Source organism: Dipodomys spectabilis, unplaced genomic scaffold (genome assembly GCF_019054845.1).
Source record: "Dipodomys spectabilis isolate Male_0828 unplaced genomic scaffold, ASM1905484v1 ptg000096l, whole genome shotgun sequence".
Classification (NCBI taxonomy): domain Eukaryota; kingdom Metazoa; phylum Chordata; class Mammalia; order Rodentia; family Heteromyidae; genus Dipodomys; species Dipodomys spectabilis.
In genome coordinates, this window is record NW_024870773.1 from 11,235,884 (window position 1) to 11,263,707 (window position 27,824).

General features: G+C 37.9%; 1 protein-coding gene across 14 annotated transcripts in view; it reads right to left on the minus strand.

Annotated features, from left to right (window-relative positions):
- The window catches only part of Mllt10 (MLLT10 histone lysine methyltransferase DOT1L cofactor), a 160,062-nt gene that overhangs the window by 79,467 nt on the left and 52,771 nt on the right, over positions 1-27,824 (minus strand). For 12 of the 14 annotated variants that reach the window (XM_042686311.1, XM_042686312.1, XM_042686310.1 and 9 more), the window contains 4 exons: positions 20,460-20,569; positions 8,646-8,749; positions 5,046-5,139; positions 2,678-2,773 (listed from right to left, as the gene is read on the minus strand). In XM_042686311.1, coding sequence (XP_042542245.1) covers positions 2,678-2,773; positions 5,046-5,139; positions 8,646-8,749; positions 20,460-20,569 — 404 coding nt within the window. The remainder of the gene's footprint in view (positions 1-2,677; positions 2,774-5,045; positions 5,140-8,645; positions 8,750-20,459; positions 20,570-27,824) is intronic. The other 2 variants (XM_042686315.1, XM_042686318.1) reach the window with 2 other exon arrangements.

Genomic DNA, 27,824 nt, shown 5'->3' on the forward strand with positions numbered 1-27,824 from the left:
AGCATGCATGAAGCTCTAGGTTGGATTTCTTAGTATCACATACACAGAAAAAGCCAGAAGGGACACTGTGGCTCAAGTGGTAGAGTGCTAGTCAAGAAAAAGAAGCTCAGGGGGCTGGGAAGGTGGCTCAGTGGTAGAGCGCTTGCCTTGCATGCCTGAGGCCCTGGGTTCGATTCCTCAGCACCACATAAGCAAAAAGAAAAAAGCTGGAAGTGGCGCTGTGGCTCAAGTGGTAGAGTGCGAGCCTTGACCTGAAGAGCTGAGGGACAGTGCCCAGGCCCAGAGTTCAGGCCCCACTACCGGACCAAAAAAAAAAAAAAGAAGCTCAAGGACAGTGTCCAGGCCCTGAGTTCCACCCCCAGGACTGGCAAAAATAAATAAATAAGAAATAAGTGAATAAATAAAATAAATGTAAATCCAGGCCTGGTAGTGCAGGTAGTGCATCTTAATCCCAAGGATCTTAAGTTCATGGCCAACCTAACTATTGTATCCAAAAGAAGTAGAAAACCAAACTTGTAGCGCTCCATCTTTTCAACTATACTACCATTTAACATCCAATTTAATAATCACTTGGTCTCACCACCAAATATTCCCAAGACAAGCAAACAGATCTAACAATTTGTACTATATTTACATTATCAACTATAAATCTGCTTGTTTTTGTTTTCTTTTAAGAATAAAATACAGCCGGGTGCCGGGTGCCAGTGGCTCACACCTGTAATCCTAACTACTCAGGAGGCTGAGATCTGAGGCCCGTGACTGACAAAAAAAAAATAAAAAATAAAGTAAAATACAAGCTGGGAACCAGTGGTTCACACCTGTAATGCTAGCTACTTAGGAAGTGAACATTTGCCAACAGCAGTTTGAAGCCAATCCAGGCAGGAAAATCTGTGAGACTTTTATTGCCAATGAAGTACCAAAAGACCAGAAGTATAGATATAGCTTAAGTGGTAGAGCACTAGCCTTGAGAAAAAAAGCTCAGAGAATGCACCCAGGCCCCAAGTTCAAGCCAGTACTAGTACATCTATCATCATCAACATCATCATCATCATCATCATCATCGCAGTAATAATAGTTATAAGTTTGGTAACAAAAACAGTTCTAAACAATCCACACAGTACTTATACACCTCTGAAATCGAAAACTAAACAAGTATTTTTTAATTCTAATATTCAACGATTATTTCAGAAAATAAAAAGCTATTTGGAAAGGTCGATAAGTGAGAACAGTCATCTATACTATGCTTATTCAACACTGTATTACATTTAATAATTGTCTTTCAAATACAATGATAGGGTATAGATTCAAATAAATATGATCATACTAAAAACACTTCTAAAATAAATTAATGCTCAAGAATGGTATAATAGAAGCCCATTAACAGAGACACATCTGTCTTCAAACTTTATGTACCTTATCTAAAGAAACTTTACTTCTTAATTTTATAAGTTTGAATAAAATCGCATGATGTCTTAGTACTAATGGAACTAATCCTGGTGTTGCCTTTATCAGCAATCCAAACCATAGATACAAACTAGATTTCTATTATTACTTTATTACAAAACCACATCATATATCATAACGAAGTCAAGAAAAATACGTAAAATGTATATATATGATCTTATACATGATTTCATATATTGCATATATTGAGATGGTTGTATGTCTGTATATGTCTGTGTATATACTTACATCAATATATACAGAAAATGTTAGATAACTACCCTAAAGGTGGGCATAAAGTTACACTTTGTATTTCACTCACATTTAATCTCAAACACTTTGAATTTAAAAATATGTACAATGAAAAAAGTTACAAATAAAAGCTGCAAATAAAGGATGCTTAAATAATTTACACAATAGCTTTTCCCAAGCCCAAAGTATTCATGGATGAAATTACTGTTCTTAAACATAACCTGCAGAAATATTTTCAAAACTAGCATAAGCCAGTTGGGTAAGAATACTGTTTTCCATTTGAAGATGTCCTTTATATCTTCATTTCCACTGAAGCAATTCATATTATTTTATTATACTAGCAATATATTCTCTTAGAAAATTAAAACTCAAATATGCAGAATTCTACAATATTCATTTTTAGTTTACTAAAAGTAGGTAAAAATGTAAGCAGAAAACAGGTAAGTATGAAGACAGATTAGTGTTTAGGCAAGATTTTAGTGTTTTAACTAAAAGACAAAATATTTTCAAACAATGGTCTAACACTTGGCCGTTTTTTAAAAAATGATAAACCATTATTAACATCACTGAAAAACAAAAAACAGTCAAAAATAGTAATAACCTGGAAAGTCTTCTATTGTAAAAAAGAAAAGCTGATGAGATAATTACTTACATGTGATAAAATCATGATAGGTAGAAACAAACCAATATTGTTGAAATCACCTAGATTTCACAAAATGACCACAGTTGACACATGCAAGAAATCACTCACATGCTTTCAATGAAGTTACATGTTAAATGTTCAGTTGCAATGGGTAAAACCATATTCACAAATATGGCATTATTTTAAACCTACTCTTCTAATACTCTTTATTAGTCAAAAACTTTTCTGTACTTCAGTGTGTCCATTTAGTTATCCAGAACTTAATTAAAATTATATAAAAAGGAAAAAAAATTCTATTAAGTGATGTGCTACGTAATTAGCAACAACAAATCCACTTACTTTTTTCTCTTTCTCATGATGTTTATCCTGAGAGTGAGAGGAAGAATCACTTAAACTTTGATCATATGACCTATTAGATCCCCGTTTGCTCTTTTTCTAAAAAAGAAAATATTTATACATACATGTATATGTATATAAAAAATTACCTAGAGAATGTTAGGTTTAAATTATTTCAGATGTGTAATATTTTTAAATGTCTATTGAAAATTTTTTAAAGGCACTGTTTTGATTTATATAATCCAGACTATAAGTCATCCATTGCATTGTGAAGAAAAAAAACTAAAGTCAACATTAATAGCACTATTTTGTATATTTATTACAGTGTGAAAATAGACTGTCTACTTTCAAATAAGCTACTATGCTTTCAATGTTGGCTTTAAAAAAAAATGTTTCAACCAAAAGAAAAAAACCATATTAAAAGAAAGATGTCAAGACTAAAAGAAAGAAAAGTAAATATTTAAAGAGTTACTGTATGCCACTAGTAAAGCAAGAAGTTTTTAATCTGATACTTTCAGTGTTACAGAAAACAAATCTGTAAAAACTTATCTAGGCATCCTTTTAGAGGAAAAAAAAAAAGGTAAAGGAAATGTCAGTAGTAGACCCATGCATTTTTTTCAAAGCACTACTAAAAGCATTATACATTTCTGTTAAAAATAACATACACCACTGCATAAAAAAGGATTAAGAGTTACTTGGAGTGTTTAAAATGGTTCTGGTATTACAACTCATTAAACAAGATGAAAGTATCCACAAAACATGCTCAAAATCTACATAAATGTAGTTTATACAATGTTACTAAATTATTAAACTTTCTTCCAATAAGCAATTGAGGTACATCAATAATTAGTAATGGGAAAATTCTATTTGTACAAATTTCGTCCATTTATTTGTATGAATTTCATCATTTTTTAAAATTTTATCTGTGTCAATTCTCATTTGGGAAATATCTAGTAGTTTAAAACCGAGGAAGCAAAATGTTAAATTTCATAATCTCAATATTTTTCACAAGGCATTATAATGTATCAAAGCATTTAACATCAAAAGATATAAGCACTTTCAAGAATGGTCACATTTATTAACAATGAAATACATTCTAGCAAATGTGTTAAGTGACTCAACCTAGTATGACCATCATAATAAAGTATACTTACACAAGCTAGATGAAACATTCTTCTAGACTAAATGGTGTAGCCTATTGCTTCTAAGTTGCAAACCTATACAGCACATTACTGTATTAAATATTGCAGACAATTATAACACAATATTTCGGTATCTAAGCATATCTAAACAGAGAAAAGGTAAAGTAAAAACAATCAATAGTAACTTTTCAGCTATATTATAATCTTATCAAGCCACCATCATATGTATTGTCCATATTTAAATAATATATATTGTACTTCTTATCATGATTCAGAATATTGGAAACATGAGATGCTCATTTCATAAGACAGGGTCCCTAATAATATTATTTCTTCAAAACTAAAAACCTAAAATTGTTTAAAACAATAGTGCATTCACCAGAGAAAGGTAGTGGCTTAAAAAGTAAACACTAGAAAGAAAAACAAAGACTTAAATTATCAGTGCATAAACGCATGTACACTGTATCATTAAGGACTAGGACATACACTTAGAACTGTAAAGAAATAATGATCTTTCAAATAAATATGGGCAGCAATATCTCACAGTGAATCAAATGCTATTTACTCAATCATGCATGTAAAATATTGACTAGATCTTTTAAAAAAAATCAAAAACAAACTATACACACACACCAAAGTCTGTTTTCAAGGTCTCTGACCAAGTTACAAAAAGACCTTTACTACAGTTTTACTGTTTCATAGTGAATGGAAATAAAAATAACCCCCACAAACAAAAAATGCATAATGGTTATGAGCCAGGAAGATGGAAACAAATGATAAGAAAATCCAAAAAGAGGGCCTGGCACAGTAGGTCACACCTGTAATCCCAAAACTCAGGAGACTGAGATAGGAAGAATATCCACATGCTTTCATTAACATAGTGAGTTCCTGGTCAGCTTGTCTACAGAGCAAGACTGTCTCAAACAAAAAAAGATCCAAAATGATCATTATATGCTAAAAATCAAGTCTTCACAAGTTAACTTTTCCAGTAGACTACAAACATATATTATCAACTGCTAATAAATACAGTCTAATCTATGATGTTTTAGATCACCTAAATGAACCAAGGCAGAACAAAATCTTTTTAAATTACTAGTTTTCATTTCTAATACAAATTTACTCTTAAGCAAAAACTCAAGAGAAAAGTTGATATGCCTTTTATTTTAATAACAATATCACTCTAGTGTCAAAACTATTATTTTAATATTAGGTTCAAAAGTAGTTCTTACCAGCTTACTAAAATGGTATTTACAGTAGCCACAGTACTGGACATTATCTGCACCATTACCTTCTTCTTCACAAAGTAATCCAGCAAACTGAGCACTGAAAATAAAGGCCAAGTACATCAATAAAAAATTCAAGCCACAGTATATACAAAGCTACTTCTAAGCATCAAACACTTGTAGGAAAATATAAAGTAAATAGGATTGGTATGTAGCTCAGTGGTAAAGTGTCTGAGTAGCATGCCCAAGATCCTGGGGATGACTCCTAGTACCACCACCAAAAAGAGAAAGGAAAGGGAGAGTCATCCTGGGGCTTGAAGTCAAGCTCTGAGCACTGTCCCTGACCTGCTGTTTCTCAAGGCTAGCATTTTACCACTTGAGCTCCACTTCCAGCTTCTTTGGTAGTCTATTGGAGATAAGATTCTCACGACTCTCCTACCGGGGCTGGCTTCAAGCCAAGAGCCCCAGGTCTCAGCCTCCTGAGTAGCTAGGATTACAGGTGTGAGCCACTGATACCTGGCAATGTCGTATTTTAAAATAAACTTTTCATCCACTTCTATTAAGGATGAGGATATGTTCATATTTTTGTGTCACTAAAACTCATTCAAGTTTTCAGGGTATTTGTTTCATTGCTTGTTTTATGGCATTTCAGACTGCAGGCACAGCCTCTATAGGAGCCACACCCCCAAGCCAGGGAAACCTAGCAAGAATCCCTTCTCCAGAAAAAAATAAAATTATTTTTCACCTCAAAATTTTTCAATCTATGTCACATATACAAAAATAAAGGCCATGCCTCTCTAAAACACAAAAAGGACAGGTGATAGGTATTACATGGATGAAGATTACATCCTCTTAAAAAAAAAAACAAACAAACAGCTTTCTTTTGTGTATGAGGGGTAGCTCAAGATGGGATTTCCCTGGGTAGCACAGGCTGCCCTCAAACTCATGATCCTCCTCCCTCAGTCTCCCAAGTTTATGCATCAGCATACTCAGCCTTCAAAGGAAATTTGGCAAGGGGCAAGGAGGTTAGTTCTGGGGATTGAAATCTGGATCTCATGCTTGCTAGGCAGATGCTCTACCACTTTAAAGGCCAGGCCTCCAGCCCCTCTGTGCATTAGTTATTTCAGAGGTAGAGTCTTGTATGTATGTCCAGGCTGGGCTGGGATCTACCCTCTTGTGCTTCCCTATGTAACTCAGGCTGAAAAGTGTCCACCACTGAGCCCATCCATAGAGCCTTGCCAGTGACTTGGATCAAGAAAAATGCCATCACACCCATCCATGGGGAGAGGGAAACCAATGGAACTTTTTTTTTTTGGTTGGGGGGGGCCGGGGGGGGTGGGGGTGGGGGGGAGGTCCGTCATGGGGCTTGAACTCTGGGCCTGGCCGCTTTCCCTGAGCTTTTCAGCTCAAGGCAAGAGCTCCACCGCTTGAGCCACAGCACCACTTCCGGTTTTCTGCTGGAGTCTCACACGGACTTGGCTTTGAACCATGATCCTCAGATCTCAGTCTCCTGAATAGCTAGGATTACAGGCATGAGCCACCAGTGACCAGCTCATTGAAACTTTTATTTCTGGGCAAGTCTCAAATCACAATCCCTGGATCTTCACCTCCAAAGTATCTAGGGTTACAAGTGTAAGCCACCTAATCTAATTTTAATTAAAAATTAAAATTTCAACTTCATTTTAAGAAATTCCCATCAATAAAAGGGAGTTTCTTAAAATGAAAACATCATCTAGCACTCATTTCGCAATTCTAAATGCTTCAAACTCAAAACACATAAGGCAAAATAGCCTAAGTAGTTCTTTTCAGCCAAAACAATTTAAGAAAGCTGGAGATCAATAGCAGAGAATCTGCCTAGCATGTACTCTTGAGTTCCATCCTAACTACACACATGGACATAACAGAAGAGGAGCTGGGATATTTAGCCGTGGAGTGTTTACAGAGGCTCTGGGCTCAATTCCCATCATCAAAATTTTAAATATATATATATATATGAGTCTTTAATTTCAATTCCTGCATGGGAATCAAGAAATATGTCTGTTTTTCTGTTTATCTTTACTTTTCTTTTCTTTTTTTTGGCTAGTCATAGGGCCTGAACTCTGGGCCTGGGCGCTGTCCCTCAGGTCTTCAGCTCAAGGCTAGCACTCTACCACTTGAGCCACAGCGCCACTTCTGGCTTTTTCTGCTTATGTGGTGCTAAGGAATAGAACCCAGGGCCTCATGCATGCAAGGCAAGCACTCTACAACTGAGCCAACTTCCTAGCCCCTCTCCTTACTTTTGAAACATGTCATACCAAAATAACTTCTTGCTAAAATAAATAAATAAATAAATTTTATATATATATATATATATATATATATATATGTGGAGGAAGAATGGAATTGAAATGTAGTGATATTTCTACTTCTAAAAAGAGAAAATGCTAGTTTATAATCATCCTGTTAGTGAGACCTTTATACTTTAAACATCCCAAAATTACTGATAGGTCTCATATGACAGCTCCCACTCTCAGAAAATCTTTCATCTTTTGGAAAATTAGGTAAAGTAATAATATAATAAACACAAAAAAGTCTGGTAAGGTGGCTCAGTGGTAGAGCACTTGCCTTGCATGCATGAGGCCCTGGGTTCGATTCTTCAGCACCACATAAGCAGAAAAAAATAAAGAAGCCGGAAGTGGCGCTGTGGCTTAAGTGGTAGAGCGCTAGCCTTGAGCTGAAGAGCTGAGGGATAGCGCTCAGGCCCAGAGTTCAGGCCCCACAACCAGACCCAAAAAAACCCAAAACATTATAAGATCAATAAACACAAAAAAATCTTGTTCATGTCCTAAAAATAGACTAAAATGTGGTTCATATTTCCAGCTTAGGAAATAAACATATGCCTAAATTGGCAGATAAGCATGGTCTTATTCTTAAAATAAGTCTATCAATTATTCCTAAACTTTTATGTGGAACTATTATCTATTATACAGGGTAAATTTTTGCCCCCCAAAGTTTATACTGCAAAAATGAATGTAAGTAAACTTTCAAGAAGTAGCCACTTTAACATGAGAATGATGGTAACTGCATTCTTTTTCCCTTGAGGCATAAAAGTTTATCCTATACTAGTATCTCAGACACTGTACTATTAACCTAGATACACTGATTTCCTTCTAATAACAAAAGGAATCACCTATGCCCATTTTTAAAATAGACAAATTATCTCTATTTCAACTATTGTCTGAGCATAAAAACTATTTAAATAAAGTGTACATGGGTACTAAAGCTGGGAGGGAGGGCTTGAACTCAGGGTCTAGGCATTTGCTCAAAGCTAGCATTCTACCACCTGAACCACAGCTCTACTTTTGGCTTTTTGGTGGTTAAATGAAGGTAAGAGTCTCAGACCTTCGTGCCCAGAATGGCTTCAAATCATGATCCTTAGATCTCAGCCTTCTGAGTAGTTACAGTTACAAGTATGAGCCATCAATAACTAGCCAATTTATTTTACTTTATTTTCCTTCCTCAGATCTCAAGCATGAGCTACCAATGCTCAGCTCTAGTCTTTAATAAGATTGTTATACAATTTACAAGCCAAGGATCACTTTGGTACAATGATGAAAACATACTTACCATGTTACATGGAAAGCCTGTCGACATCCATGTTTATTACATGTCATGCAAGCACCAGTGGCAGCTTTGCTTTCTCTTCCTTGTTCATCACAAATGTAGCAAGTCTTAAGATAAAGGAACAAAAATAAAAATCAAACAAAAATCAAATACATGCTTAACATGAATCTTGCTTTTATAACTAGCTTCAAAAATGAAAATCAGGTTGGCTATCTAAACCTACTTTTCTTTAAAACATAAATTCTTCTTTTTTTTTTTTTTTGTGGGTCCGGTCGTGGGGCCTGAACTCGGGGCCTGGGCGCTGTCCCTCAGCTCTTCAGCTCAAGGCTAGCACTCTACCACTTGAGCCACAGTACCACTTCTGGCTTTTTCTTTTTGCTTATGTGGTGCTGAGGAATCGAACCCAGGGCCTCAGGCATACAAGGCAAGCGCTCTACTACTGAGCCACCTTCCCAGCCCACATAAATTCTTTTCCAGACAGAAATTTAATTTTGTGAACCGTAGACTCAAGAATACATAAGCCACAACATACAAACAGTCATACTAAAAATTCACAAAGGCGCTGTTTTTAAGTCTCAAAATCCCACCAGACAAGATGGAAGCTGTTCGATAGACACAAGAGGTCAGAAGGTAGAACACAGGCTATAACCCCCTTCTTCCTCAAACATCACTGTTGATATATTCAACTGATTCCTTAAACAAGTGTATAAAACTAGAGGTTCTCTTTCCTTTCTGCTGGAAGTAAATACATCTACAAGGAGTTGATATAGGATGTTGGGCCTAGGGATAAAGACTAGCCCTATTATGCATATGAGAGCAAGGTGTAGATCACTCCAACTCTCTATAAGACATCACACTAATATCCTTAATCCTTACCAACAGTACAGAGAGGAAGATGCGCTGGGTCATAAATATGGACAGATATAAGAACACTGGCAACTCTGACAGATATCCTGTCCATTTTCCATGTTTAAAAAAAAAAACTTTTTTACAGCTTGAACTCATGGCCAGTCGTATGATAAAAGACTCAATTACTTTAAAAGAATCTTATCAATGAAATATATAATAAACAAAATTACCAGATGATTGGAAGTTGAGTAAGTCAAAATTTAATGTCTAATTGCATGTAATGCCCTTAAGAGAAACTTAAGAACCAGAGTGCTGCAGTTCTGCCTGAAAAGACAGATTCTTTCTAACAGAGTTCAGAGTTCATGCATAGTAATAGGCTAGCTTTCCATACTATATGCATATACCAAAACATCAGTGTCTCATACATGTATAAATCAACTTGTCAATCAAAAATAAAAAAAAAAATCAAACCAATGGGTTACTCAGACACTATTAGTTCAAAGAAATAAGTTAATAAACTTAAGTAATCTCAGAGTGAGGGGACCTTGTTGGTAAGTAATTAGTACCTCCAAAATAGTAGTAGAAGCAAGCAAAAGAGCAGAACAAAAGATAAACTGAAAGAACCAGAGTACTGGACAGCAAAGGATTCTTCTGGACTCACACTCGTCTCTGGAAATCTAGAAAACTGCACATAAGAACCACATTGGAGGGCTGAGAAGTTGGCTCAGTGGTAGAGCGCTTGCCTTGCATGCCTGAGGCCCTGGGTTCGATTCCTCAGCACCACTTAAGCAAAAAGAAAAAAGCCGGAAGTGGCGCTGTGGCTCAAGTGGTAGAGCACTAGCCTTGAGCTGAAGAGCTGAGGGACAGCACCCAGGCCCAGAGTTCAGGCCCCACGACCGGACCCAAAAAAAAAAAAAGAACTACATTTTACCCAACAGGCAAAATCAAATCTGAATTTGTGGTAAACCTAATAGTATTCCCCAAGTCACACATAAATCCATCAATGAGACTCAAAGAGCTCTAGTAAAACCTTCGATCAAAAACTGGCTGAACATTTACTCTGACACAGTGTCAACTCCTAAGAAGCCAGAGTTGAAAATAACATTACATTCATACCCAATACCCAATATCTGAAAGACTGCATGTAACTCAATGTTAAACCTTCTAAGGAATGACTTGGAACTTCTTGGAAAATAAAAGTCACATCCAACATTAAAGGGTGAGAATCTAGATGGTTAAGAAGGCCTAAATATAAACAGACCCGTAAGTTCTGTGTGTGAATACAAAGTATAACAAGCCTACAAAGTTAAGCTTGATAAAGGATGGTGGGATACATTTTTGTGTGTGTGCAGCTCCATTCCAGGGAGAGTAGACTTGAAAATCAGTTCAGTCAAGTAGCTAAGCAATTCACCAAATAAACATTAAAACCCACAGAAGTAGGTTCATGAAATTTTCAACTAAAAATTTTAAGACATACATAAAAATTAAAAGGTGGGGCTAGGAAGGTGGCTCTGTAGTAGAGCGCTTGCCTTGCATGCATGAGGCCCTGGGTTCCATTCCTCAGCACCACATAAGCAGAAAAAGCACCAAGTGGCACTGTGGCTCAAGTGGTAGAGCACTAGCCTTGAGCTGAAGAGCTGAGGGACAGCGTCCAGGCCCAGAGTTCAGGCCCCACGACTGGCAAAAAAAAAGAATTAGAAAGTATAAGCCATACACAGAAAAAGCGGGCAAAAAATTATGTTTGAGTTTGATCAGTGGTTAGAACTCAACCAAATGAATTCTTTATATTAATGAATCTCAAAGCAGATGAGCTGACAGAAGTAAATTATCAACAGATACACACGCACACATACACGCGCGCTTGCACACACACACACACACCCCAAACAGGACAGCAAGCCAAGAAGGTGTGGTATTTCGGTTTCTGGAACCTTCTATATGAGTTTCTATTCATGGTATGACATGAAATTTCCACTTAGGAGAGCAAGGCAAATTGGCAGATTAGAAACATTGGCTTTTATTCAATCCTTGAATGAGTAGAATCTGATGACAAAGAAGATACTAAGATTCTAAAAACAGAACGAGAGGAGGAAGAGAACCAGAAACCAAAAAGGAAGTGTCAGGAAGACAGAAACCTAGAGAGGAACAAAAGAAAAGGAGCAGGGAGTTGCAAGACAGTCCCTGGCTTCCTCAAAGGACGGGAAGACCAGGTAAAACACGCTGTCAGCATCATCGAGAGAAAATCTAACCTTAGATACTAAGCTATTCTTGGGGCCTCAAAATAAGGCTCAAGGAATCACAGGACATCCTGCCATAGATTTTGGATTTAAGTCAGTCAGTCATAGAACATGTTGAGGAGACAGTGTACCCAACACTCGACCCCCTTCCTCCCACAGGGAAGTTTAAAGTGGGAAGCTATATTGTCAATTTAGACATCAGAGGCAGCAATACCTAGCAGTGCTTGGGAATCCCTGCCAAATCACCCAGCAAAGGAACGGATGTCATAGCAGATTGTGTCAACTGCTGTAGTTGCCTGCAGAGGAACTGAAACTCAATCAGGTCATTTTGCATTAATAAAGGGAAAAATCCATGAAGACGAAATTACAATTAACATATACAGGACAAACAGTAGTGCACATAAGTTCATTAAACTCCTAGACCTAAAAGCAATTATAAACACAAGTACAATCATAGTGGAAAGATTTAAATAATTCACTTTCAAGAGTGATGAATCACTCAAAAATATCATCAAATATAAACCTCAGAACTAAAGGACAGAGAATGTACAGAGAACTATAATCAGTAGCAGCAAAGTATACATTCTTCTCATCAATGAAGAGAACATTCTTTAAAATATATGATATTCTGCTAGGCACCAGTGACTCATACCTATAATCCTAGTTACTCAGGAAGCTGAGATCTGACGATCACGGTTCAAAGTCAGGCCTCAAAGTCAGGCCGAGAAGGAAAGTCCAAGAAACTCTTATCTCCAATTAACCAACAGAAAACCAGAAGTGGCACTGTGGCTCAAGTGGTAAAGTGCTCACTTTGAGCTGAAGAGCTTAGGGACAGACAGCGCCCAGACCCAGAGTTCAAGCCCCACAACCAAAGGGGGAAAAAAATGTGTGTGTGAGAGAGAGAGAGACAGACAGAGAGGCAGAGAGAGAGAGAGAGAGAGAGATTCTATCTAGGAAATAGTCTTAACAAATACAAGTAAATTAACTCCTTGTAGTCCATCAGACCATAATGGAATTAAGCTAAAACTCAACAGCAACAGATATTACAGAAAATATTCAATGCAAAATCTGACCAAGATATTTTTGAATAACAAATGAGTCACTGAAGAAACAGAGGGATAAATCAAAAAGTTTCTGGAATCTAATGAAAATACGCAAGAAACTTTGTGTTCAACAAAAAAAGGAAAATTTATAAGAATGTACATTAAAAAAAAAATCAAGAGGGCTATCACATAAACAGCCTAACAATATACCTCAAACTGGAAGAAAAACAGGAACAAGCAAAACCCAAAATCAGCAAACAGAAAGAAATAATAAAGATTAGGATCAACATTACTGAAATGGAAACCAAAGAAAACTAACTATATAATCAAACAAAAAGGTGGTTCTCAAAATAAAAAAAAAAAGGGGGTGGGGGGAGAAGGTTGGTTCTTAGAAAAAATAAGAGTAATAGACACCTAACTAATTTGACCAAAAGAAGTAGGGTCCCAGGTCTCAAATCAACAAAACGAGAGATGACAAGGGGAATCTGATAAGGAGTACTATAAGGAAATATACTGAAAATAAGGAAATACATTGAAAAACCTGTACTCAACTGGATGATCTGGAAGAGATGGATAAAATTCTAGATACAGTTGGTTGACCAAAATTAAACCAAGATATAAACATTTAAAAAAGAAAAATCTACAACAGGGCTGGGAAGGTGGCTCAGTGGTAGAGCGCTTGCCTTGCATGCATGAGGCCCTGGGTTCGATCCTCAGCACCACATAAGCAAAAAGAAAAAAGCCGGAAGTGGTGCTGTGGCTCAAGTGGTAGAGTGCTAGCCTTGAGCTGAAGAGCTGAGGGACGGCGCCCAGGCCCAGAGTTCAGGCCCCACGACCAGACCCAAAAAACAAACAAACAAACAAATCTACAACAGAGCTGGGAAGGTGGCTCAGTGGTAGAGTGCTTGCCTTGCATGCATGAGGCCCTAGGTTTGATTCTTCAGCACCACAGAAGCAGAAAAGCCAGAAGTGGTTCTGTGGCTCAAGTGGTAGAGTGCTCACCTTGAGCTGAAGAGATGAGGGGCAGTGCCCAGGCCCAGAGTTCAGGCCTCATGAAAGACACACACACACACACACACACACACACACACACACACACACACACACACACACACACACACACACACACACACACACACACACACACACCAAATGATGAGGTTAAACCAGTAATAAATCTTCCAGAAAAAAAAAAATCCAAAGTCAAATGAATTCCCTGCCAAATTCTATCAGCTCTTCACAGAATAGTAATATTCCACCAACTATTCCATGAAACACAAAGGGAAAGAACACTAATGAACTCATTCCATGAACCAAATATTATATTTATTGCAAAACTGGACAGACACAATAAAAAGATGAATAGTAGTGCAAAAATTCTCAATCAAATTCCTGTAAAACAAAAGCTGGGCACTGATGGGCCCACATCTGCAATCCTAGGTACTTGAGGCTGAAATGCCAGTTTAAAGCTCACCCAGGCAAGATAAGCCCATGAGACTTCAATTAACCAGCAAAAACCAAAGTGAAGGTATGGCTTAACTGGTAGAGCACCAGTCTTCAACAACAACAAAGAAAACTGGTGAGAATGGGGGTAGAAAAGAATCCCTAGTGGGCATATCAACTAATGTAGCTATTATGGAAATCAGTATGAAGAATCCTCAAAAAAATCAAAATAGACCTACCTTTATGGCCATGACAAACACAAACAACTATTGGACATATACCCAATGTATAAATCAATATTCAATAAAAAAAAGAAAAAAATCTATCTAATCATGCTTTTTGAAAGCACTGTTCACAAATCCAAATTATAGACTCAGTTAAGGTACCATTTTGGGGAAAATTGGGGAAACATGAAATGAGGTCAAAAGACCAAACAATGGAAAATATATCATTGGCCAGGTACCAGTGGCTCACCCCCTGCCATCCTAGCTACTCAGGAGGCTGAGATCTAAGGATCATAGTTCAAAAGTTCATGAGAGGGGCTGGGAAGGTGGCTGAGTGGTAGAGCACTTGCCTTGCATGCATGAGGTCCTGGGTTCGATTCCTCAGCACCACATAAGCAAAAAAGAAACAAGTCAGAAGTGGCGCTGTGGCTCAAGTGGTAGAGCACTAGCCTTGAGCTAAAGAGCTGAGGGACAGCGCCCAGGCCCAGAGTTCAGGCCCCATGACCAGACCCCCCCCCCCAAAAAAAAAGTCCATGAGTGCAAGCCCCAGAACCAGAACCAGCACCAATTTTTTTTTTTTTTTTTTTTTTTGCGGAGGAGGGCCGGTGGGTGACAGACATAGGGCTTGAACTCAGGGTCTGGGCACTGTCCCTAAGCTCTTTTTGATCAAAGCTATTGCTCTATACCACTTTGAGCCAAAGCTCCACTCCTGGTTTTATGAGTGGTTAATTAGAGATAAAAGTCTCACAGGGAATTTTCTGCCTGGGCTACCTTTGAACCATAATCCTCAAATTATCAACCTTCTGAGTAGCTAGGATTACAGATGTGATCAACCCACCAGCACCAGGCTTCCTGATTTTTTTAATAGTCACATTTAGTTATACTGAAGAATGCCCATTCAATCAGTAACATAATAATTCATACATTCATTCACTCACTCATTCATTCATTTTTCCAGAGCTAAAAAATGAACTCAAGGCCTGGTAGCTACAAAGCAGGAATTCTACCACTCAGCTAGATCTCTAGCCTAAAAATGGTTTTGTTTTGTTTTTTTTGTTGTTGTTTTTTGTTGTTGTTGTTGGTCCTGGGGCTTGAACTCTGGGCGTGGGCACTGTCCCACAGCTCTTCAGCTCAAGGCAGCACAGTACCACTTGAACCACAGGGCCACTTCCTGTTTTCTGAGTGGTTTATTGAAATTAGAGTCTCAAGGACTTTCCTGCCTGGGCAGGCTTGAACCATGATCCTCAGATCTCAGCCTCCTGAGTAGCTAGGATTACAGACATGAACCATGCAAAATGAAACTCTTAATAGAATATGCGGGGCTGGGAAGGTGGCTCAGTGGTAGAGCATTTGCCTTGCATGCATGAGGCCCTGGGTTCAATTCCTCATTACCACATAAGCAAAAAGAAAAAATGCCGGAAGTGGTGCTGTGGCTCAAGTGGTAGAGCGCTAGCCTTAAGCTGAAGAGCTGAGGGACAGCACCCAAGCCCACAGTTCAGGCCCCACGACCGGACCCCAAAACTACAAACAAAAAAAAAAAAAAATAGAATATGCACACAATTATTTGGAGGTGAAGGAGTATACTGGTACATTTCTCTCAAATGGTTTAAGGAAGGAAGCAAGTCTCTTTTTACTAGTCTAAGTCTAATATCATTTCAAAAAGGAAAATAAAGCAAGTCTTTTTTAACAAATGTAGTACTAAACACACATACATACACACACACAAATACACATACATAGAGAAATATTTTCATTGAATAGCATCAAAAGAGAAACAATAAAGAAAATTTGAACTTCTGCACTAGAGAAACTTAACCTGCTGCAATAACAATAACAAAAACTTCAAATGAAAGTTAAAAAGCAAATGTTTAAAAGCTGAGGCCAGGCGCCGGTGGCTCATGCTTGCAATCCTAGCTACTCAGGAGCTGAGATCTGAGGATCACGGTTCAAAAGTCAGCCCCAGCAGGAAAATCCAGGAAACTCTTATCTCCAATTAACCACCAGAAAACCAGAAGTGGTGCTATAGCTCAAGCAGTAGAGCACTCGCCTTAAGCTTAAGAGCTGAGGGATAGCGCCCAAGCCCAGAATTCAACAACGGACAAAAAAAAAAAAAGCTGAGGTATATTTTATTAAAACACTACTTGCCTTTCATGTACAAGGCTCTGATTTCAATCTCTATACCACAAAATAACAACAAAAGCAAGTAATAAATTTTGGGCAAAAATAAAAACAGTAAATTGAGAACATAATTTCATGCCAAAAACAAAAAAAGTATCAAATGAAATTTATTTACTGTATAGAAAGTTATAAACTGTAAAGAATTCAAGAAGAATAATGTTAAATGTCCTTATGTCTCAGGAAACACTTTTTATAGTACCTTGTCAGACTGTCCATGAATGAAGTGATACTTTTCTTCACATGATATTTTATAAGAACATTTCAGTTGTGTCATTAGATGTGACTGATTTTAACAAATCCTATGAGATTTCTATCAACTAGCTATTCAGTCTTTAGTGATTAAAGTTCATGATTAAAGTTTTATGATTACCTTTTTGTTTAAAACAATGGCTGTTTTGAACTTTTGTTTAGATATAACCTTGTTTGATGAAAGAAAAACTCTAAACTGTGCCAAAACAGAATAACAATGTTTATTGGAAGTATTTTGCTTTAGTATGACTTACCATTACTCTATTTGTTTATTGTAAAGATGAATATTTAGCATTCAAATACAGTTTTCAATTTAAAAAGAAAAATAATTAAAATTTAAAAACTCATAAAACACAAGTTACATTAGCATAAACAAATAAACATGCAAGGGTAATTAACATATATGAAAAACATCTAAAAGCATTTTTAATGGTAGCACACAACGCACTTAACATGAACACAGTTAAGAGCAATTTTAAACACTGCTAATGTAGTGTGAGTTGGCAACTGCATCCTAGAGGGCAATTTCACACAGTACAATGAAGCTTCCAAAATATTTTTCACACCCTTTACACAGATTCTAATAGTGTAAAATACATGCCAGACACCTAAATAGGCTATCCAATAAGTCACTGCTAGTCAGACTGATTCATGCCAATAATCCACAAGCTAAACAATATAAAGGAGGCCAATCTGGGCTACAAACAGTAGCAGTAGTAGTAGTAGTAGTAGTAGAAGTAGTAGGTAGCTTAATTACTAATTACAGTTCATTAAATCTAGTAACACTAAGTAGCCACAAGAAAATACAGCAGAAATATCTTTATTTTCACACAAAAAATTATGTTTAGGGCCAGGCACTGGTCATTCACACCTATAATCCTAGCGACTCTGGAGGCTGAGATCTGAGGATCACAGTTGGAAGCCAACCCAGACAGAAAAGTCCGTGAGACTCGTATCTCCAATAAACTACTCAGAAAAGGCTGGAAGTGGTACTGTGACTCAAGTGGGAAAGTACTAGTCTTGAGCACAAAGAAGCTTAGGGACAGCATCCAGGCCTTGATTCCATGCCTGTAAGGAACACAAGGAAGGCAGGCAGACTCCTCCCTCCTCTTGGCTAAGTCTCCGCCCACAACCTTTGTTACCTAGGCAACTGGCACACCTGGAGGAGGTCATATCCGCATTGCCCGAGGTCTGGGTGGAGACTTAGCCAGGAGGAGTTTGCCAGCCTTCCTGGAAAGCCCAGGACCAAGGGGGGGAGAAAAAAAAAGGAAAATACATACCTATATATGTATGTTTAAGATTAATAAACTGGGCTTACTCCTATAATCCTAGCTACTCAGGAGGCTGAGATCTGAGGATCACGGTTCAAAAGTCCGGGCAGTAAAGTCGGTGAGACTCTTCTCCAGTAAACCACTAGAAAACCGGAAGTGGCGCTGTGGTTTAGGCGGTAGAGCGCTCCCCTTGAGCTGAAGAGCACAGGGACAGCACCCAAGCCCAGAGTTCAAGCCCCACAACCGACCAAAAAAAAAAAACAAAACTGCAAAGTACTGGTATAACTCAGAGTACCTGCCTGCCTACCATGTGCAAGGCCCCAGGTTTGATGCCAGCAACAGCCAGGTAGGGGGGATTCAAAAAGTGAATAAACAGTATGATCTAAACCTATATATTGGCAAAAATGCACAAAAGAAAATCTACAAGTATCTCAAAGGACACTTTATAAAGGTGTTTGTCAGACGGCACTGGTGGCTCAATAGAGATCTGTGGCTCAAAGCTAGCCCTCACAGGAAAGTTCTTAAGACTCGTCTCCAGTTAAGCACCAAAAAAATCTAGAAGTGGGGCTATGGCTCAAATACAAAGCTCAGGCCCTTAAGCCACAGGATGGGAACAAAAAGAGAAAGAGCGTCGTGGCTCTCGCCTGTAATCGCCTGTAATCCTAGCTACTCGGTAGGCTGAGATGTGAGAATCGTGGTTCAAAGCCATCCCGGACAGGAAACTCCATGAGACTCTTATCTCCAATAAATCACTAGAAAACCGGAAGTGGTGCTGTGGCTCAGGCGGTAGAGTGCTGGCCTGGAGCTGAAGAACAGTGCCCAGACCCAAAGTTCAAGCCCCACGACCAACCAAAAAAGAGAAAGAAAGGAGTTGGAGGTATGGCTCAATTGGTAGAGCACTAGCCAATGAGTGTTTTGTACTGAGTTTGAGTCCTGGTATCAGAAGAAAAAAAAAAGGAAGAAGGGAGAGGGGGAAAATTTTTTGTCATATCCTTATACCTCTTTGCAATTCCAAATGTTTTAATAATTTAAACCATATAAAATATAACATGAAAAAAATTTGAAATCTCAAAATTGACTACAGTGAGTCTTCCAAGATGGAACATTTACCTTCGATATATATTACTATGTTTAAAGCCACATGTATAACAGAAAGTAGAAAGTAACAGGAAGTAGATGGTGGAACAATAATATGGTATACTAACTATGCTGGCCCTGAATTCAAGTCATCCTCCTCCCTCAACTTCACTTGTACCTGGGACTACAAGTGGACACCACTGTACTCAAAAGTAAAATCAAATTTTGACATCTGACTTTGAGAGAAGATATGTAATTTTCTGGTACAGAATTGGGGTTTGGGGGGGGGGGGTGAGGGGGCGTTGTTTGTGCTGTCCTGGGGCTTGCTCTCAGAGCCTGGGCCCAGTCCGAGTTTTTTCACTCTAGGCTAGGCTAGGAGTCTACTTTGAGCCAAAGTGCCACTTCCAGTTTTCTGGTGGTTAATTAGAGATAAGAGTCTCATGGAATTTCCTGCCTGGGCTGTCAAGGAACTGCAGTTGATTCTCAGATCTCAGCCTCCTAAGTAGCTAGCATTACAGGCTGAGCCACTGGCACCCTACTATCCCTGAGGTTTTTTGGGTTTTTGTGCTCAAGTATAGCACTCTATCACTTAAGACACAGCTCCATTTCTAGCTTGTTTGATAGTTTATTAGAGTTTAAAGTCTCACAGGCTTTCCTTCTCAGGCTGGCCTTAAGCCATGATCTTCAGATCTCTGCCTTCTAAGTAAATAGAATTATAGGCATGATTACTGGCACCTGGCTCAGGATTATTTTTTAAGACAGAATGCATCATATCATAATGAATGTATGACAACTCATGATCAACTGAAATCTAATAAAACTCTGGCACTTGAAAGAGCAAAAATGGTCACTAATTTCTTTTGGGAGGGGGGTTAATGGGTTTGAACTTAGGGCCTCATATTTGCTAGATATGTGTTCGACACTTGAGCCAGGACTCCAGCCCAAAGACAGTAATTTTTAAACGACAAATGTGTAATGATTAAAATATCCTATAAACATTAAGATAATACCTACATTAAAATAAAAAAGACACAATTTTGTGAGTTTTATAGTCCCATAACCTTAGTAATACATTTTAATAACTGCATTATAGGACTTTAAGTCTATTTTTCCCCCCAAATCTCTCTGGAATTTCTAAGCTTAAAAGTTTTCTTGTTGTTTTTTTTTTAAGCCTCTACTTTCCATCTCCTAATTTCCAAACAAAAAACCTGATATTCAAACAGTAATAAAGTAATATCCACTGTACCTTATTGTAACGATCATGCGGGACAGACTGTAAAACGATTGGCTCCATTGTAGAAACATTGGCAAATTGTACCTCTGGGATGTACAGGGCACAAACCACATGAGCCCAACCTAAAAGTAAATACATAAATATGAATAGGTAGGCAGGCATTTTTTTTAGTTTTATCAAAAATAGTTAATACTTCTGGAAAAGAGCTTTTTAAGATGACTAAGCAAATGAACTACAAATACATTTTCATTAGTTTCTGCACAACAGTCAAACCACCATGAACAAGGGTTGCTAATCAATTCTCCTTTCTCCAGTATTATACATAATAATATAAACAAAAGCAAGTGAGTCTCCCTAACTTTGCCCAAGCTGGCTTTGAAGAGGAAATCTGCTTGCCTCATCTTCCTGAGTAGTTACATGCCCAGATGCTACTTCTTTACAAAGGCAAAATAAACTCATATCAATACTACTTTTGGAAACCACTTTAAACTGTTTTAGTGGAATGACTCAGTGGTAGTGCACTTACAAAGCTCTAGATTCTATTCTCAGACTTATGATCAAATTGATAGATGGAAGAGTGGATAGGTGGATGGATGGATAGATGGACGGATGAATTTAATAACTTTACACTTAAAATGTTTTAAGGGCTGTGGGTGTCATTCAGTGGTAAAGCACTTGCCTATAAAAGGAGATGTAGAGCTAGGGATGTAACTTAACGACAGAGTATTTTTTTTTTTTGGTCCGGTCTTGGGACCTGAACTCTGGGCCTGGGCGCCGTCCCTCAGCTCTTCAGCTCAAGGCTAGCACTCTACCACTTGAGCCACAGTGCCACTTCCAGCTTTTTTCTTTTTGCTTATATGGTGCTGAGGAATCGAACCCAGGGCCTCAGGCATGCAAGGCAAGCACTCTACCACTAAGCCACCTTCCCAGCCCTCCATGAGACTCTTATCTCCAATAAACTACTCAGAAAACACTGAAGTTGCACTATGGCTCAAGTGTAGAGCACTAGCCTACAATGCAGAAGCAGCTTGGGGCAGCCCTCAGGCCCCAAGTTCAAACCCCAGGACCAGCAAGAAAAAAAAAAAGGTATTAACATTTTTAAACATTTTTAATCTTATGTCAATAATTTATAGTATTAATATTTTGAATGGTGTATTAACATAATTTTACTATTTTAAATTGTCATTTGAAATATTTTCACAATTGATACTAAATATCAATGTTTTGTTAAAAAGATGACTGAAGATATCAAAAACTAATGAAAAAGTGAAAAGTTACTATAAAACTGGAAAATCAACTGGAAATACAGTTCAAGTAGTACAGTGACTGCTTATAAAGCACAAGTCCCAGAGTTCAAACCCTACTACAACAAAGGGAAGGGGAAAAATAAAAAATAAACTCCTCACTCCATTACAACTGCACTACTGAAGGACTAAAAGGATTGAGAACTAAAAGTACAGAGGTCCTCAAAGACCATCCTGGGCCTTGAACATCCCACACTCTAAAACCTGACTAAGGTAGTACTAAACTACAGATGTCCGATAAATACCAAAAGGAAAACAGTAACAAGTTGGCCACAAATAATTTTTACAATTTGTTAATCAAAATTTCCAAAACAACCAAAAGCACCAAACACTTGAGAGACAAGATACCATGAATGAAAACAGGCAACAACAACAAAAAAATCAAAACAGATCTGTATTTTAATATCAGATAAAGGTTTTCAAAATAAGCAAAGTTTACCTATGTAACTTGTGGGCAGGAATGGTAGGGGAAACTGGGGGAAAGGGAAGAAAGGAGTAAGTAACACTGTCTAAAAGATGAAATGTACTCAATACCTGACTTATGAAATGGTAGCCCTCTGTACAATACCTTAATAATAACAACGAAATTATATTTTAAAAAATAAGTAAAGGTTTTAAAATACACTTAGTGATAAAATATGTATACAGCAAAATTAAAAACTGCTTCTAAAAACTGAAAACTATAAATAGTAATTCTAGAAGAAAAATCAGAAATTAGGAAATCAATGGAAGATTAACAATACTGAATATGAATAAAAAAGAAATTGCCGGGCGTCGGTGGCTCACACCTGTAATCCTAGCTACTCAGGAGGCTGGGATCTGAGGATAGAGGTTCAAAGCCAGCCCAGCCAGGAAAGTCTGTGGGACTCTTATCTCCAATAAACCACTAGAAAACCGGAAGTGGCTCTGTGGCTTAAGCAGTAGAGCACTCGCCTTGAGCTGAAGAGCTGAGGGACAGCACCCAAGCCCAGAGTTCAAGCCCCACCACCAACAAGACAGACAGACAGACAGACAGGAAGGAAGGAAGGAAATTAATGGGCAACAAAATAGGTCAGAAGAAAATACCTACACAGGGCTAGGAAGGTGGCTCAGTGGTAGAGCGCTTGCCTTGCATGCATGAGGCTCTGGGTTAGATTCCTCAGCACCATATAAGCACAAAAGAAAAAAAGCCAGAAGGAAGTGGCGCTGTAGCTCAAGTGGTAGAGCGCTCGCCTTGAGCTGAAGAGCTGAGGGACAACGCCCAGGCCCAGAGTTCAAGCCCCATGACCGACAAAAAAAAAAAAAAAAAAGAAAAGAAAAAAAGCCGGAAGTGACGCTGTGGCTCAAGTGGTAGAGTGCTAGCCTTGGGCTGAAGAGCTGAGGGCCAGCGCCCAGGTCCAAAGTTCAGGCCCCACAACCGGACCCCAAAAAAAATAAATAAAAATAAATAAATAAAAAAGAAAATACCTACACAGTAGAATGAAATAGTTATAACTTTAATATACATGTAGTTAGAGAAATATGAGAATATGACACAAAAACAAATGGTAGGCGGGTACTGGTGGCTCATGCCTGTAATCCTAGCTACTACTCAGGAGGCTGAGATCTGAAGATAGTGGTTCAGAGCCAGGCCCGGGCAGGAAAGTCCATGGAACTCTTAGCTCCAGTTATCATCAGGAAACTGGAAGTGGTACTGTGGCTCAAAGTGGTAGAGTGCTACACTTGAGCAAAAGAGCTGAGGGACAAGCCGGGCGCTGGTGGCACACGCCTGTAATCCTAGCTACTCAGGAGGCTGAGATCTGAGGATCATGGTTCAAAGCCAGCCCGGGCAGGAGAGACTGTGAGACTCTTATCTCCAATAAACCACCAGAAAACCGGAAGTGGCACTGTAGCTCAAGTGGTAGAGTGCTCGCCTTGAGCTGAAGAGCTGAGGGACAGCGCCCAGGCCCAGAGTTCAAGCCCCACGACCGACAAAAAAAAGAGCTGAGGGACAGTGCCCAGGCCCCAAGTATAAGCCCTATGACCGACCAAAAAAACAGGTAATACAAGTCAACAAGGTGCTGAGTATAAACTCAGAGTAAGTAAAAGTAAATCCACATACTGACCATATTAAAAACTTGTAGAAATGCAAAGCAAAATAGATAAACAATCAAACAGCAAATTATCAAGTAACTATATAAAGCCAGAAAATGCTCTGAAACACACTACAAGAATACAAGAGAATTTCTTCAGATAACAGGAAAAAATGTCTAAAGCTGTCATTATTATTATTAAGATATTGTACAGAGGGCTACCATTTCATAAGCTATTGGCCATATAAAATAATTATGCCTTATTTCATTTAAAATGCAGAACTGCTTATATTTATAACTGCTTATCTTAAAAAGTAAAATATTGCCTGGTAGAGCCTTCAGAGTGTATAGACTGAATTCACTAAATTATTTTTAAAAATCTTGGAGATTTGGCAACGTAGCTCAATGACAGTGTTTGCCTAACACATGCAAGGCCCTAGGCTTGAGCCTCAAAACCACCAAAAACAAAAGGGAAGGGAGCAGAAAAGTAAAAATATATCTAGGAGGAGCTGGTGGCTCACATCTGTAATCCCAGCTACTCAAGAGACTGAGATCTGAGGATTGAAGCAAGCTCAGATGGCATAGTGCATGAGACTTTGATCTCCAATTAACTACCAAAAACAAAAACAAAAACAAAAAAACAGAAATGGAACTCAAGTGTACTAACCTTCAGTAAAAAAGATAAGGGATCGCTGCTAGGCCCTAAATCAAGCCTCAGTGCCAACATGCATGCATGCGCATGCACATATGAGCCCTCACACACACACATACACACACACACATATACTGTATGTATGTATGTATGTGTGTATGTATGTATGTATGGTACACATAATATATAGAATATCAACAAAACAGTGAAGAAGGCAACTCCAAGAGAATACAAGCTTTTTTTTTAATTAAGCAGGAATTCACAAAGCCCATCTTACCAAAAATCACTCTAGAAAACAATAACCAAGAGAACAATGATTTTTAGAACAGGAAATCTTTTTCATCTTTATCTTCCCTTGACCTAGGTTGAAGACAAAAGCTATTTCCCTAGTCTTTGATTTCAGAAGGAACAGGGAAAATTTAGGTTCAAAGAATTGTCTACATCCCTATTCTAAAGAGTCTGACTGAGGCAATATGTTTTCTTTTCTCTCAAACCACATTAAGAACAGGTAAGTGGCACTCAAAATCATTGTAAGGCATACAACATACAGAGCCTGGCAGAAAAGATTACAGTTGAGACATACAATAGATTGTTAAAAGCCTAGAAGAAAAAACTAAGAAAGATTTTCTGGGAAATTGGTACTTTCAAAAACAGCTAAGTGTGCTGGAAGATGTACAGCCATAGGTATGCCTAAAGTAGAACTAATCCCAGAAATTACTCTAAAGACTAAACTTCCATTTTTAGTTGTAATCTAAGTATAGTGCAAGCAGACAGTGAGGAAAAGAGCAAGGAATAAAGCACTGAAAGAATTCTCCCCTCCCCCATCTGCAAACACCCTAAGAGGCATTCCTGTTTTTGTTTTCTCTGTCTGGCAACTGATATTCAAGGAAATCTTTGTAAAACAATAAATGAAGACAAAGGAAGATACATAGGCTTCAACAATTATACATAACACAGAACAAACGTTGAAGTCTTTAAAAAAAATTTAAATAGCCTTATAGCTGGTCTGTCTATATGCCTAGGTACTCAGGAGGCTGAGAACCAAAAGATCCCATTTTGAAATCAGTTCCAGGAGGAAAGCATGTAAGATTCCATCTCCAAATAATCAGTAAAAAGCATAACTAAAGGCATTGCTTAAGTGGTAAAATGCCGGCTAAACAAGCAAGACAAATAAGCATAAGGCCCTGAGTTCAAACAAAAAAACAAAAACAGCTTTAAGGGCTTGAGGATGTACCAGTGGAAGAGCACTTGAGCTTGTACAAAGCCCTGGATTCCATGCTGTTGATCACATATATATGGTATATATGTGCACACCAGAGGGAAACCAGGGGACCACAAAGAGCTAGAGGTAATCAGGGGAAAATATACAATAGCGGGACCCATCAAAACGAACTAAGCAACTCAATGGCAGTGATGGGAAGGAGGGAACGAGTGGGAAAGAGGGAACAGCTGATGCTATGCAAAACAAAAGAAATGTACCTATCACCCAATGTGGAATAACTATATTGTCAAAACTCATAGAACTCATAAATGTTATAGACCACAATAGGCAATTTGCCCCATGAAAGTTAGAATGTATTTGTGACTTTAATTAAGCATCACTATCCCACAATACTGTGAAATTTGGGAAATTTATGTAATCACTTAATCACAATAATGAATTTGGAAGGAAAAAACAAAAACAAAAAACAAGGCCCTGGGTTCAATCCTCAGCACTACAAGGAGGAAAAAAAGACTTTACCATAAAGCAAGCAGCAAAACTAAACCCGAGTGGGCAGAAGAAAAAAATAAATGAGCAACCTTGAAGATAAACTAATTAAAATTATCTAGCCTGAGGAGCCTTGACTAAAAAACAAAACTGTGCCTAAGCAATCTGTAGGACACCATCGCACCTGCAAACATATGTGTAATGGGATATTCAGAAGTAGAGGAACAACAAAAAGAGGCAGAGAGAAAGTATGAAAAAAAAAATGGCCCAAAATTTTCAATACTCCTAAGTCTAACATCAAAAGGCAAGACAAAAGATAAACTATTAAACAATGAAAGACGCTACTTATCGTATATAAGGGATATTTAGCACAGATTCAAAATTTCAATTTGACATATCATTTTTCAACTCTGCAATGGCAAGACAGTAATATGAGTTCAGTAGGAATTGTACTTGAAAATTTAGAATTGTGAGCTTCTACCAGGCTAGCAATATAAACCATACTCTCACAGAAGCTATAGGACTCAAGTAAACAATGGTAACATGAGAGTAAACAGCTAATTCTTAAGTTATTACATTCAACAGTTTAAATCTAACAACATATTTTCAGTTTCAGTTACAGTCACGTGTAACATAAAAACATTTCAAAGACAAACTACCTTTACAACCATGGTCCCATAATACTGTTACGCAGGGAAATATTTCCTATAGCATAGTAATGTCATAGCCATCAAAATGTTCCAGTACAATGTTGTGAAGCATTTGTGGTAATGCTGATCTAAGCAAACTTACCTTGCTGCCAGTTGTACAGAAATATGCAAAACAATGTATACTACATAACACTTGATAGTGATCATAAAATTATATTAATCGTTTATGCATTTACTGTACTAAACATTTTAGACTTAAAGTATACTTTTCAAACCTCAAACCATGATTCTTCTTTTCTCAGCTCCTTCAAGAAGCTAGATTACAGGAATAAGCAACTGGCACATCACTTCTTCTTTATTTTTTAGCAACAGGTTTAAAAAATAAATAAAACTACAAAAATTTTAAATACAGAACAAAGCTTATAGAATAAAGAAATTTTCTTCTGTGAGACGGTATCATTCACAGAAAATATTTTGGAACAGATAATTTTTTAAGCTAAGATTACTGCAAAACAGCCAAAAAGTTACAACGTTTTTTAAAGTTTATAAAGGATAAGATAGCATGGAGAAAACCACGGAGGCTATAGATATAGAACAACAGCTGTCCAGGTGATAAGAGTGAGAACTAATAAATGAGACTATATCAGAGTTTCTACCCAGCAGAAGAAACCATCATACAATACAGGGCACCAGTGCTTCATACCTATAATCTTAACTTCTCTGGAGTCTGATATCTGAGGGTGGTAGTTCAAAGCCAGCCCAGGCAGGAAAGCCCATGAGACTCTTATCTCCAATTAAGTGAAGGTGTGGCTCAAGTGGCAGAGTGCTACAACTTGAGCAAAAGAAGCTAAAGGACAGCACCCAGACCCAGAGTTCAAGTTCTAGTACCAGCAGCAAAAAATAAAAATAAAAAATAAAAAAACCACATCACCAGAACCAAGAGAGGACCCACAAAATGGTAGAAAATCTTTGCCAGGTATTCAACAAATAAAGGATTAATACTCAGAATCTA